At 34.9% G+C, this 14,622-nt stretch overlaps 1 protein-coding gene across 3 annotated transcripts in view; it reads left to right on the top strand.

Annotated features, from left to right (window-relative positions):
• The window catches only part of ZEB1 (zinc finger E-box binding homeobox 1), a 180,322-nt gene that overhangs the window by 144,998 nt on the left and 20,702 nt on the right, over window positions 1–14,622 (top strand). Inside the window, exons 3-4 of one of the 3 annotated variants that reach the window (XM_046678975.1) lie at window positions 6,779–6,838; window positions 13,458–13,619. In XM_046678975.1, the coding sequence (XP_046534931.1) occupies window positions 6,779–6,838; window positions 13,458–13,619 (222 nt within the window). Of the gene's footprint in view, window positions 1–6,775; window positions 6,839–13,457; window positions 13,620–14,622 lie in introns of all 3 variants that reach the window. The other 2 variants (XM_046678974.1, XM_046678976.1) reach the window with 2 other exon arrangements.

Genomic DNA, 14,622 nt, shown 5'->3' with positions numbered 1-14,622 from the left:
CACCATTACCCTCAGAGGGTGCTGTTATTACCCTCCACATTTACATTATGTAAACATTTATATACTGCCTCACACATTTCTTAATGGACATATAAAATTTTCCTTTTAAGTGTAAGTAGTTACATACAATCTAATTTCTGGTATATTAAAAACATTGACTTTTTAACATCACTCTTATATGTGAAATCCATAGCAATTTAATACCTACTATCATTTTTTTTTTAAATATGAATAATCTCGTCTTTAAGAATGAGAAATATATATCATGATATTTACTCCTTGAATTCATAGTATTCCCTTATTATCCTTTTAATATCTGCTGGCTCTGTAGTGATATTCTCTTTTAATTCCTGATATTAGTAATTTATGGCTTCCCTGTTTTTTGTCAGTCTTACTAAAGGTTTGTCAATTTTATTGATCTTTTCAAAGAACTAACTTTTTGTTTCATTGTTTTTCTGTTTTTAATTTTATCAATTTCTACTGAATTCTCCCTTACTTCTGCTTTCCCTGGGCTTATTTTGCTCCTGTTTTTCTATTTTTTAACACAGAAGCTTAGAATTTTGATTTGAGACCTTCTTTTATAACAGGCATTTAATACTATAAATTTCCCTTTAAGCACTGTTTTAGATTCATTCCACAAATTTTGATGTGCTATTTTTCGTTTTCCTCTTGGACCCATGCATTCTTTAGAAATGTGTTAATTTCTGAAGTGTTTGGAGATTTTCTGCTATTGATATCTAATTTAAATTCATTATGGTCAAAAAACATAATTTGTATGATTTCATTTCTTTTAAATTTGTTGAGTTTTGTTGTGTGATCCTGGATATGGTCTGTCTTCATGAATGTTCTATGTGCACTTGAAAAGAATGTGTATTCTGCTGTTGTTGGGTAAAGTATTCTATAAATGCCAATTGTAGCTGGTAGTTGTTAGTGCTGCCTAACTCCATATCCTTGCTAACTTTCTGCCCGCTTGTTCTGCCAATTAACATGAGAGGAATATTCACCTCTCCAGTTATCATCATGGCTTTGCTTCTACTTTCTGTCAGCAACGTATTTTGAAGCTCTGTTGCTAGATGCATACACGTTTAAGATTGTTATGTCTTCTTGGTGAATTAACCTTCTTATCATTGTATAATGTTTCTCTCTATCTCTGGTCATTTTCTTACCTCCAAAGTCTACTTCATCTGCTATGAAAATAGTCACCCTAGCTTTCTTTTGATTAGTGTTTGCATGCTTTACTTTTTCCCATTCTTTTACTTTTAACCTATCTATAGCATTATATTTCAAATAACTTTTTTTGTAGAGAGCTATAGATGGAGCTTGGTTTTTAAATCTGTTCTGACAGTCTGTCCCTTAATTGGCTTGTTTAGACCATTTATATTTAATGTAATTTTTGATAATTGGATTTAGGTTTACCATCATCTTATTTGTTTTTTGTTTTGTTTTCTTCATTCTTCTGTTTCTCCTTTCCTACCTTCTTTTGGATTATTTGAATCTGTTTTAGTATTCCATTTTCATTTATTTATTTCATTCTACTTCCTTATGGGGTCCTTGATTTATAATGATAAATCTGCTGTCTTTAAGTCATTGTTCCCTTACATTTATGTATCTTTTTCTCTGGCTCTTTTCAGGATTTTTTTTAACTTTAGTTTTCAGAGTTTGATGGATGGTCTGGGCCTGGATTTTTTTAGCTTTATCCTGTTTGAGAGTAAGTTAACTTCTTGAATCTGTTGGTTTGTGTCTTTTGTTAAATGTGGAAAGTTTGTAGACATTATTTCTTCAGATATTTTTTCTGCATCATACTCCCTCTTCTCCTTCTGGTGCTCCAGTGACAGGAATGGTAGACATTTTTTATTGTCCCACACTCCTCTGAGACTTTATTTTTTTTTTAATCTTTTTACTCTCTATTGTTCAAATTGAATAGTTTTCATTGACTTACTGTCAAGGTCACTGACCTTTCCTCTTTCATCTCCGTTTTGGTGTTGAGCCCATCCAGTGATTTTTTTAAAAGTTTTTGTTACTGTATTTTTAGTTCTAAAATTTCCTTTTGGTTCTTATTTACAGCTTCTCTTTGCTGATGAGAATTTGCTGAGACTTTCTATCTTTCCATTCTTTTCAAGAGTGTTTACTCTTACTTCTTGGAGCACTTTTGTAATAGCTGGCTTAAAGTTTTTGTGTTATAATTTCAAGCTCTGTGTCTTCTCTGTATTGCAATCTTTTGATCATCTTTTCCTGTAGAAGTTGAGATTTTTCTGGTTCTTCATATGCAAAGTAATTTTGGATTGTATCATGGACATTTTGAGTCTTATGTTATGAGACTCTTGGTCTTACTTAAATCCTGTAGAGAATTTTTATATTTTTGGCTTAGCAGGCAACTTACTCAGTTGTATCAGGCTGTAAGTTCTAGCCAGCTTTCTTGGGGTTGTGATTCAAATATCAGTTTAGTTTTCAAAGCCTTTGCAATGCTTTTCAGATCTTTGTCACACAGTGGCCAGCTTTATTTCATACTTCAGTTCTCAAAGTTTATGGTCAGATGCACACCTGAGAAGTTTTGGCATGAGCCCAGGAGTTCACAAACAACGCTTATGGGGTCACTTTCCTGTGCACCTCCCTTTCCATGATCTCCCCAGTACTTTCACTGCCTTGCGACTCCCCTCTCAGTATTTCATCCAGAAATCTGGGACTTTATTTGCCATACTTTGCCACATACTTCCTGCAACTATGACTGCAGGAAGAAGAGCTGCAAGAAGATAGGAGGAGAAAGAACTCGATGGAAGTTTGTACTGTCCTCTTGGGGCCACGGCTTCTCTGATGGAGAAGAAGTCTTAGGTACCTTTAAGTCCTTGCTGTCAGCATGATCTCTGCCACTACCTTGCAGTGACCTTGGAGCTGGGACACAAGTGAATAGAGGGGAAAAGATAAGTATTTTTCCCTTCTCTGAGCCACTTCCTGATCCTTGAGCCCAAACTAGACAGTCTTTCCTAGAGCCCTCTCCACCGTGCCCAAGGCCCACTTCTAGGTTTTAGGCTGCCTTGAATCCAGGCCAGGAGGTGGAAGGAATCACTTCCAATTCAGTGGTACTTTGAATTCCTGTCACATCGTCTTCCCTAGTCTGCCTGCCGTGATTGCCTTTCAGTCTTCAGATCGTTGCTCCGTGCATTCTCCCCAGGCTTTTTTAGCTGCGTTCAGTGAGACACACAGAATAGTTTGTGCTTACTCCATCTTAACCAAAGCTGACCTCAGGTATATTTTCTTACCTTTGTCCAAGTTAAAAGGTATTCATAGAGGTTGCAAATTATATTTACTGTGACTCTGCTGGACAATAACACCAAAAATATATGCATGTATATATGTAGAAACTAAAGGATACAAATGAGAAAAATGAAGCTGTCTAGTACACAGTGGAACAAACATTTCATCCCTAATTAAAGTTTGAACACTTTATGTTTAAATTCAGGAATGTATTGGCATTTGGTTTTTGGATGATACTCCTTTAGCAGGGACAGTAGGGGGAATAGTAGAGAGCAGGGTCAGGAAAGACTGACAGAATGAGAGAGGTGTGAACTGATCTTTAAAGAATCAGATTAGTAGAAGTTATTTAGGTGGAATGGGTAATGGCATTTGAGGCAGAGGGCACAACCTGAGAAAAGGCAGGTATAAATGTGCATGGTGTGTGTGTGGATTTGTGTCATAGAGGAACAGGCAAAAGCAGGAAAGGAAACTCGGATTCAGTTACCACTTACTGTTCCTTATTAGAGACTGCTATAAAAATAGTCCCACAAACACATTAGAAATGTTAGAAACACATTGGTGTGAATTTCAAAAATGCAAGTTTTAGAATTTAGAACATGTGTTAAATAATCGTTCCTGTACATTGAACTGTTCTATCCTGCCATTTATACTAAGTCTTCTGGATTTTTAATAAAAATGAATTGCATTTGCCATCGTCGTTTTTACTTACTAGCAATTTCATTTTATGGCAAAGTGAACAAGTACTATCTCTTTTGATCTAAATTTGTGATAATTGTCTTTGGCTTGTTTTTTAATTAAACTTTTAATTTGAGATAATTATAGATTCACAAATAAATCACAAATAGTTTAGATTCATAAATAATACAGAGGTCCTGTGTACCTTTGACCCGGTTTCCCCCAGTGGTAACAGCTTGCAAAACTATAGGACGATATCACAGCCAGAATATGGACATTGGTATAGGCAAGACACAGAACAATTCCATCACCACAGGGCTCCCTAGGTGCCTTTTATACCCACCCTTCCCTCTTTTCCCCTCCACGCCATCCCTAACCTTGGCAACCACTAGTCTGTTCTCCATTTTTGTAATTTTGTCATTTCAAGAATGTGATATAAATGGAATCACAGAGTATGTAAATTTTGGATTGGCTTTTTTCACTCTCCATAATTTCTTGGAGATTCATCTAAGTTGTTGCATGTATCAATAGTTTGTCCCTTTTTATTGCTGAGTAGTATTTCATGACTTATTTTTCAGCTATATTTTGCCATTACTTGAAAAAACAAAGTCTTGTTACGCTGGAGTTTTTCTCATTTATATATTTTCTTTGGAATTTAGACTAAAATCAAAAGCCTTAGGAGCATTCTAGTTTTCTTTTCTAAATTCCATTTAGGTCAGTCAACCATAATATGTTGACATTATTAAGTCTTAGAGGAGAGAAAATCTTATGTGCAAGTACATTCTACTACTTTACTCCCCTTATCTTGCCTAATCTAGAAGTGAGATCAGAACACATGAGGGAGAATACTGCTTGAAAAATACAGTGTTCCAATACACTGTCCTGCTGGCCACGATGAAACAGGAAGGAGCCTGTGCCTGGCTGCGCTGCAGTGAAAGAAGTGTGTTCGCATCACAGGCCAGCACTCAGATCTTTTCTGTCTTCCTCAGTCAACATGATTCTAGTTGCTGAACCAAAATTCCAGCCCCAATAATGAGAGAAAGAATGGAGATTTCCAGTTTTTAAATTGTGGTAGATAAGTCTGGGACCACATTCTGAGTATAAGTGCTCATTTAAGGAGGCTAGATTTTATCAGAGGCAGAAATGAAGAAATACAGAAGTGAATAAATAATTTAATCGAATTGCAGTTTTTAAATTAGGTATGATAAATTTAGAAGAAAAATTAGTGGTGTCCAAAATATCATTTTAAATTTTAATACCAATGTTATCTTACACCTTAGCAAGTAATAAGTCTGGCTGCTTTGATTTTCATTTGTGGAGAAATAAAGGGCATAGATATACAATAGTAAATAACTATATTACTATCGTATAATTACCCAATTGGCATACTGTTTATCATTTTAGTTTAAGTAATTAGCTTTGGAGAGTGAGAAAAAAAGGATGTTAGACATGGTCAGACACTTCACAAACCCTGGTGTTTATCCCACAGTATTATACACAGTTTACCAGGGATTTTTAAAGTGTCATTTGGCTGATGGCAAGTATAAAATGAGAATTCTTCAGCAGAGGTTAATGTCATCATTATCTACGTTAGACAGTGTTTTCTTATGCTGATTTAAAGAGCTTTGTGCATATTTTAACTATTTTTCACATAGTGATTATCTTTAAATACTAATATAAAAGTTAATGAATGAAGAAAGTCTGCCGAATAAATGTATCCAATAATCCAAGGCACTTAAAGACATACATGCTCTACTATGAGCAAAGACTTTGCTTGGTTAGCGCTCCATCTCTCCATTCAGTTATCAAACTTAGGGGAACTCTAACTCAAGATTTGGACTGACATATTCAGTGGGATTTGATTGGGGTGCAGATAACTACATGATGTTTTATATGACTTTTTAAGTATTCCATTCATAATTATGATATATACTCTGCTACTACCTTTTAAAACAGTTTTTAACTGCATATCTTTCGTATGTTCTTAATAAACTGTTATAAGTAAAATGTACTTGAATGTATAAAACTGACTTTCTGCTTGCCAAATAATATGCATATTTACTCTGAGTTTATTCGAGATAGACTGCTTCAGCCACAGTAAACATGTAGGTGGCAATGGAGGATAATAGACATCTAAAAACATTTAGCAGTACCACTGTTATTATTTATTACTATTTATCAGAGTTAGAGTGATGAATAGAGAGAAAGAAAGAGTCAAGAGCCTTAGGTGTATACTCGCACACTGCCCTGTGCTCCGGTCTGCTGTCTAGTGTGCTGGGCCCCTGGTTAGACAGGCAGGGCCGGTGGAGAGCGGGGTAGAGCCTTCAGACCTGCACTCACATCCCGCCTCTACCACCTGGCAGCTGTGTGCCCTTGAGCCTTTAACCCCCTCAAGCCTCAAGTTTTGTTTTAGTTTTGTTTTTAACTTATAAAACAGGTTGTTATAGAGGTTAAAGGAAATAAGTTTATAAAGCATCTGGCACAGTGCCTAGAACATAGAAATTTGTGCTGTGGAGAGGAAATGAAAAGAGGAATCCTACTACCTATGGGTAGAGCTCCTCACCTAAAAAGTACTAACCTCCCAGAATACTTATCATTCTAGTATAGTATAATTCCAGAATTATATGTAAATCTGCACTAATTGCTTCTCTATGGTATCTTTGTGAGTTTGGTAAAACTCTTTGGTTAACTCTCTTTAAGGTCCTTTACTTGTCACGGGCACATTACTATACTTATAAAAGGGAAAAAGTCCAAATGAAATATAATCTAAAACTTTCCTTTTTGTTTCTAGAAGTTAAAACGTTTGTGACACATGAATCTAGTTTAATCCTTTGTTCTTTGATTCTAGCAGGAAAGGAAGGACAAGAAACCCTGGGGCCTGAAGCTCAGGCAGGTGAAGCAGGATGTCCAGGTAGTCTCTTGCCGTTTTCTTTCCTCTGTGGTCTTTGAACAAGGTCTTTTGTGTCACTGACTTTTGCATTTGTGAGAGCTGAGTTTAGTTTATTTCCTCCTCTTTTATCTTGCCCTCCTTAAGTGTTGAAGTACCTAGGCATACGGGGTGCTGTATAAAAAGTTAGTTTATATTCTTTAAAGATAATGTAAACTTATAGATCCATAGAATACAGCAGATTGTCCATTCTATAAGGATGACAAGCATATGTACAGAAATTCAAAAAATAAATGTTCGAATGGTGATTTGAACTTATACCAAATTTTTTACCAAAGTTATAGAAATGCAGATCTAAGTATTCTGAGTTTCATCATCAGTTACCCAGATCTGCACTGGATTGCCCACAAGATGGAAAGCAGAAGAGAGAAGAATAAGCAAATATAATGGGTAATCTATCAACCAGTTGAGAATCATCAATATTGATGAGTTAAGTGAACATGTCACAGCAAACAAAAGAATCAAAATTTTTTCTTGTAATTTCTGTGATTGAAAAAGGCCAAAATGAAGTTGAATTATAGTGAAGAAGGAAATTTGCTTCTAGGTGGCTAAAAATACATTCTCGCTGAGACTTAAGGCTATTCCTCTGTAACGGATTCAAATCAGATTTAAGAGGCAAGAGAGCAAGTGGGAAACTTCAATCCAGATCTTCTGTATGATTCTACCAGGCACTTTTCGTTGTGTCGCATAAAATTCTTAGAATGCAAACAGCAAAACTCCAAAGTATTAAACATTTCTTCAAAATACTGTACTTAAAAGCAGTGTAATTGTAGTTTGTATATTCAACCATAAATTAGATATTTCCATCATATAGTTTTAATTTTCTTGTCTTCTTTGGTTTAACATTTATAGGGGTTTTTTTATTTGCAGTGTATTTTAGGAATGTGCATGAGTGTGTTTCATAGTAATGTGTCAAAAGTAGACTTTCATCTATAATAAAAACATTAGCGGCCCCATACTTGTCAGTCAGTTCTGTAAAACAAGGAGTCAATCTTTGTGCTTTTATTAAAGGTGATTCCAAAATAATTAAATAATAATGAAATATGTGATAATTTTTGGTGCGGCAGCCTAAAATTTTATATTCAGTCTTTAACTTGCTGTGTTTAAATTGCATGAATAATGAATGCGGGTATGTTTGTTGTCAAATATTTGTGAACTTACACATTGTATAAATTATTTAAACTGGATATTTGTTATTAGTAAAATAGTGTTAATGAGCACAAAAGAATGCTGTTTATTACTCTTACTTAATGTTAAACTTTGATGACAGTTATTACCAGAGTTACAGAAGATCATTTGCCCTTTTAGGCAAAATACTATCAAAAAAGACATTCACAGTTCTAAGTTTACGGTATTTTACCTCACAGTTTGCTCTTCACTACAAAAATAAATTAATTCTTTCAGTTTGAAGTACTGACTAGTACATAAATTGTCTACCAGAAAAAAAAGGCCTGCATCTAGAAAGTAGAGTAACCTTGTCCTGTTAAGGGAAGGTGCTGCTGGTGGAGATGTGCGTCTCCCCCGCCCGCAGCAGGATGGTCATCCCCACTGCATGTTCTCCCTGGAACGTGGTGGGTTAGGAGTAAGCAGACGTGTGAGGGAGCCTAGTCAGTGTAGTTTAAGGAATTCAGTGTGGAAATGAGTTTAAAACTTTTGAGCAGTTAAACTTTAAAATTATGTTTTGCCTTTTTGCTTCTGTTACTTCCTTGACTTCTAGAGAATAATGTGCTGACAAAGTAAACAAAAACATTGTGCAAAGGTCAGCATCATTAGTTTAGAACTTTGTCAGATCCTTTCTACAGCTGACTTCCTTTTGCAATTCACCAAGTTAGGAGAGCTGTAGTCTTGGCTTAGTATTCAGAGAGTGAAAAGTTCACCCAAAACATCCTTTGTCCCTTCTGAACATCCTTTTTTCGTTTATATAGTTAATAGTTTTACAAAGTTTCAAAAATGGAAGCTAAAGATAGGAAGAAGCCTAAGGATACTTTATTTTAAAGGAAATGAAATATTGATGGCTAAATAAAATGTTTTAGTCTTTATGTTAAATGTTTGTTACTCTATGCTTGCTGTCTCTAATTTGTGGTTGTAACCCTGTAATTCTATACTTTGACAGTCAGCTCTGAGTTTTATCATATTTAAAAGAAAACCAAATTATATGTTTCTGTGTATTTGCTTCTCTCTCTAGTATTTAAATACGTAAGTCTATCCATCTTAATACAAGGAATTTTGCTTTATAATTGACCTTTTCACAATGTTCACTTTCTAGTACTTTAAATCTTATGTGTAAAACTGCAGCATCTCTGGGCTCAGCCTGGAACTGGCTTGGTAGATGCAGGTTCCTTGAGACAGTGTAGTCTAGTTGGAGAGAGCTGAGGATTGGATACCAGACACCTAATACCAAATGGTCAGCTCTAATCGTAATACTTTTTTACTGTGTGACTTTGGACAAGTTGTCTAACTTTCCTGACTCTAAATTTTTTATTAGGAAAAATTTTAATTGAGAAATTACATTGTTCTCCTTACAGGACTGCTTTGAGGAAAATAGCTAACAATTACATAGCACTTACTATGTGCCTGGTGCAGTACTAAGCACAGACTACATTAATTAATTTAATCCTCACAACTACCCTAAGAAGCACTGTTACTGTCCTCCACATTTATATTATGTAAACTGACTATACTGCCTCACACATTTCTTAATGGACGTAGGTGATTTTTTCTTTGTAAGTAATTACATGCAGTCTAATTTCTGGTATATGAAAAACATTGACATTTTTAGCATCACTTTATATGTGAAATCCATAGCAATTTAATACCTATTATAATCCATTTTCTTAAAAATATGAATAAGTTCTTCCTTAAAAGTCAGAAATGTTCTCTCATAATGTTTTCTCCTTGAACTCATATTTCCATTCTACGTAGCCTGTAGAATTGATGCTAACGGTATATATTCCCTGTTTGAAGATATTTTTGATCAACTGTCATTTCTTTACGAGAAAAACATGTATTGAAATTGAAATTTCTCTTTAATTTACAGAGACCACAGGCTCTTAAGATTTAAACAAAATGTTTTGATTGATTTATCTTATAATTATTAATACTACACAATTGATCATAGCATAAGTACAGTACAAATTTTAATAAATAATTATTAAAGAAAATATTACTGGAAATGAGATTACAGGAGCTGAAGTATTTTTCAATTAGGTCATATATCAGTAGTTTAATGTTTCTTATTTCTAGAAGAAAAAGTGTTCAGCATTAATTCTGTTTTTCTTTAGCACTGGGAAAGCCTTATTCTCATAAATAAAAAGATGAAATACATTTCTCTTATAACTGTGTTACTCAGTTCTTTACACATCTTCAGAATTAAATGCAAAGAGTTATGGTTATCTAGCACTAAAAATATTTTTAATGTCCTGTCAACTGACACTTCTATTAAATGCTCCTTCAATTTTGTTGAAAGCAAAAATTCAAAGCCACCTAATTTGCTAAAGGGCTTGTTTCTCAATTATTAGAATCATTTACTCCCTCTTTTTCTGGGACTTATACCAAAAAGGCTTTACCAATACTTAATTATCAAAGGAGTAATGGTATCTATATTTGGCTTTTGTTATTTTTTTCCCCTCACCTAGAGGCAGTTTATTTAATGTATTCAGAAATGATTGGAGAAGTTGAAATGTTGTTGATTTCAGTGCCTTTTGCCAATACATTTTTCATAATCCTTTTATCTTACCACATGAACTAACTGTATTTTCATCAGTACCTTAGAGTTACAAACTTAGTTCATTCAGTTTCTGGAAAAGTTCTACCTAATAACCTAACTAGCAAAGCCAGCTATCATTGTCATACCAATCAGCCAAATCAGATTTTCTGTCAGAAAAAAGTGTGTCTTCATTTTTCTAATTCAAATAAATGTGCTAATATACATTTTGAGGAATTTTATGAAAATTTATTCTATGAGGAATATATAAATTCTATATAATGAGAATATATAAAGTATAAATAAATGCATCTTCTAAAAATAGATTATTCAATAATGAGAATAAGATTATAGAGATCTAATCTAATTTTTATGTTATAAAAATCTTTGTCTCCAAATGATTACATTTAGAACCAGTCAGTGTATAATTAAGTTTATAACTTATCAAAGATGCAAGGTTCATGTATAAAATATGGACTATATAATTCTGAAAAGTGTATACTATTTAAAAACTCATTATTCCAGCAACCTGTATATATATATATATATATATATATACACACACATATATATGTATGTATAGTTACTAGGATATAGAAAATGTAAGCATTTTGTAAGTGGAGACTCTTTAGTTGAAATAAATATTTTATAATATGATTTGATAAAAACATTTTAACTATTTTGTGAAATCTACATGGAATCTATAAAAAATCATGAAATACAAATTTCATTCATGAGTTTTATCTGACTTAACTTGAAAATTTGAAGTTACATTGAAAAGACTCAATGGCATTGACTTATACTGGTTTGGCTGTCCAAAAATGTTTATTGTTCCAGCCAATGACAGATCCGAGGAATGATTTTTGAGAATACTCTTTGCTTTGGTCTCATCAGGCTCCTTAAGAGCAATGAATTTCTTAGTAATAGTTAGGGGATGGAACAGGTAAGGTCATTAAAGGGAAATTACTCTCGCTCCCTGTGGCCATATCATTATATAGCTGATTTCAGAGCTTCCCAACTAGCACCAAAATATCCCCATTTCAATTGCCAGGCTTTACTCCTGATAGAAATCCATGTAAACAGAAAAGACTGGAAGGCCTGTGGTGGTTTTATGTTGCCTGGATTAGTCGATAAAAAAGGTTTCCCCCAATCAGTATTTTGAATTTTTTTCCTTTGGCCTCTTAGAGGTTGTTACACTCCAAGGCAATGTGCAATATTAATGTACTAGATGGATGGAGGGAATATGTCTTTTCTCTTTGTTCTTTTAAGTTAAAGCAAAGCATACTGTGAAAAGCAGAGGGTAGAGAGAAGAACTTTCAGGATTCTAAGAACATATGTGGAAGTTGAGAATCTGGAAATAGATTCCCTTAAAACCGACAGTACCAGCTTACCTCTTAAAAGTCTTCACTAACCCCTGGATCCAGGAACACCAGTTTGGTGACAATTCTCAGTATATAACAGATGCTAAATAATTGATAGCTATTGTCCGTATTAAAAAGGCGGGGCAGGAAATGGTGAGTCACCATTATTACCATGTCATTGGCTCTAAGGTTTTAAACAGCACCCACCCTGGGGAGTTCAGTTACTTCTGTGCAGGAGATTTAACAAGGTTGTTTTAATAACTGTTGAACAAAAAGATGCCCATGCATCACCATTTTAATTTGGCCCATTTCAGTCTTCTGGAAGTACAGTTTTACAAATTTAGAACTGACAGCTCAGCTGAAGTGTATAAAGAAGTCAGCCATGAGACAGTGGGAGCCATGCTAGCTCAGTCCAGTTAGCACCAGCGTGGAGTAGACGCTCTCCTCTGGAGCCGGTGGAGGAGATGGAGGAAGAGCCTGGTGCAGCAATGCAGCTGCAAAAGCTCCGCAGCACTCTGGGCCGCCTTGTCACAGGGAGGACCTTCTGTTAGCTCCTGAGCCTTTTTTTTTTTTTTTAAAGATTTTATTTTTCCTTTTTCTCCCAAAGCCCCCCAGTACATAGTTGTGTATTTTTAGTTGTGCGTCCTGCTAGTTGTGGCATGTGGGATGCTGCCTCAGCGTGGCCTGATGAGCGGTGCCATGTCCGCGCCCAGGATTCAAACCGGCAAAACACTGGGCCGCCAAAGCATAGAGCGGGAACTTAACCACTTGGCCATGGGGCTATACCACCCTGAACATGCCCCATCTTGTCTGATCTTGGAAGCTAAGCAGGGTTAGGCCTGGTTAGTACTTGGATGGGAGTCCTGAGCCTTTCTAACTTGAGAAAAAATGCCTCTGCCTTAATTCCACAGTTAAGCATTTATTGAGACAAGAAGAGTAGCCTTGTTTGTGGATGAATACTAGAGGAGATAAGCAGCTTTATCAATTTGATACTCTCTTGCTAGAAATCTTTCTAACTATACATAACTATTAAGGCTATTCTCTAAGAAATCACTTAACTGAACTTCCAAGTGGTTTATATTGAGAAAGAATCAGATTTAAATACAATTCTAAGTAAATAGGATACACTAGGTTGCTAGGAAGGGCTAAGGTTTGAGACCTGTTTTCTCTTTGCCTTTTTTCCTTGCTTCATCATGTTTGAGAACTTTAGAATTGAGTCAATTCTATTACTTTCTCTGTGTCTCATTTATCAGTAAAACAGAATAAAAGTACAACTCTAAAAGGGATATTGTGAAAATTTCAGGATTTTTATAACACTTTAAATTTATAAAACAAAAAGACTTCTTAATAGATTATAACAGAATGAGTGAATTTTGTTTTTAATTTTCAGTAAACATTTTCTACAAATTCAAGAACAGCCATGTTTTCTCTCGAGATAAACAGTTTCTTCTTTAGAGAAAGAAACTTTATAACAACTAGTTGATGAAATTGCTTTTTATAAAGTATGCATTTCTTTTAGTAAAAGATGATGAATGCGACTCAGATGCGGAAAATGAACAAAACCATGATCCTAATGTTGAAGAGTTCCTGCAACAACAAGACACTGCTGTCATTTACCCTGAGGCGCCCGAAGAGGACCAGAGGCAGGGCACCCCGGAAGCCAGCGGTCATGATGAAAATGGTAAACGGAGATTCTCGGTTTTCTTTTCATCTTTAAAGGATTATTCTTTCCATTGCTCTACTATGGGAAACTACTCTACTCTAGGGGACATTTTTGAAAACCAAAATTTATTGCAGTTGCCTGTAGAGAGTGATCTCTTTAATCAATGGAACATTGTCCAGGACAACAGTATAGTTTTAAATTAGTGGCTTCTCATATGTATAGTGGTAATGGTACTGCATGTGAAATGCTTAAAGCAGTGCCTGGACATTGATGTCCATTCACTTACATGGCAGCCAGTAGTAGAGATGGGCACCAGGTTGACTCTCACTGCCCCTTAATTCTTTTCCACTATTCTGCTAGCAAGTGAAACACGGTTTTCTGGTTCAAAACATACTGATTTGGAGACAAATAGTTTTTTTCTGTCTGCTTTAGTCCACTCTTGATATGAACAGCCAGTGTATAAAGAGTGGTCAAATGCAATAATAATGTGTTCATATTCTCATGAAAAGAAATAGGCTGTCATTCTGCCCTTCCATGCGCTAGAAGCAGATGAAAATAGCATGCAGATACTCCTATAAGAAATTTTATGTGAGATCTGTACCAAAAAACTGAGAAGTTACTTGGAATGTTTAAGGATACTTGAAGTATTAAGATCCTAAATCTGTTTTTTTTTAATTGTGGTCACATTGGTTTATAACATTGTATAAATTTCAGGTGTACATCATTATATTTCAACTTCTATGTAGACTGCATCATATTCAGCATATTAGCAAATCAAATACCACATTACATTGAAAGAATCACCACGATCAAGTGGGTTTATTCCAGGGATGCAGGGATGGTTCAACATCCACAAATCAGTCATTGTGATACACCGCATTAACTCTGTTTTGATTTTTCTAGGGTTCCCAGTTTAATGGGTAGATTTAGCTTAATATTCAAATAATAAACTTTTTCAAAAAACTTTTTTTTAAAGCAGTTTTAGACTCAGAACAAAACTAAGATAGAAGTACAGAGATTT

The sequence above is a fragment of the Equus quagga genome, chromosome 12 (genome assembly GCF_021613505.1).
Source record: "Equus quagga isolate Etosha38 chromosome 12, UCLA_HA_Equagga_1.0, whole genome shotgun sequence".
Classification (NCBI taxonomy): domain Eukaryota; kingdom Metazoa; phylum Chordata; class Mammalia; order Perissodactyla; family Equidae; genus Equus; species Equus quagga.
The sequence above is the reverse complement of the archived record's forward strand: the minus strand, read 5'-3'. Positions and strand labels throughout refer to the sequence as shown.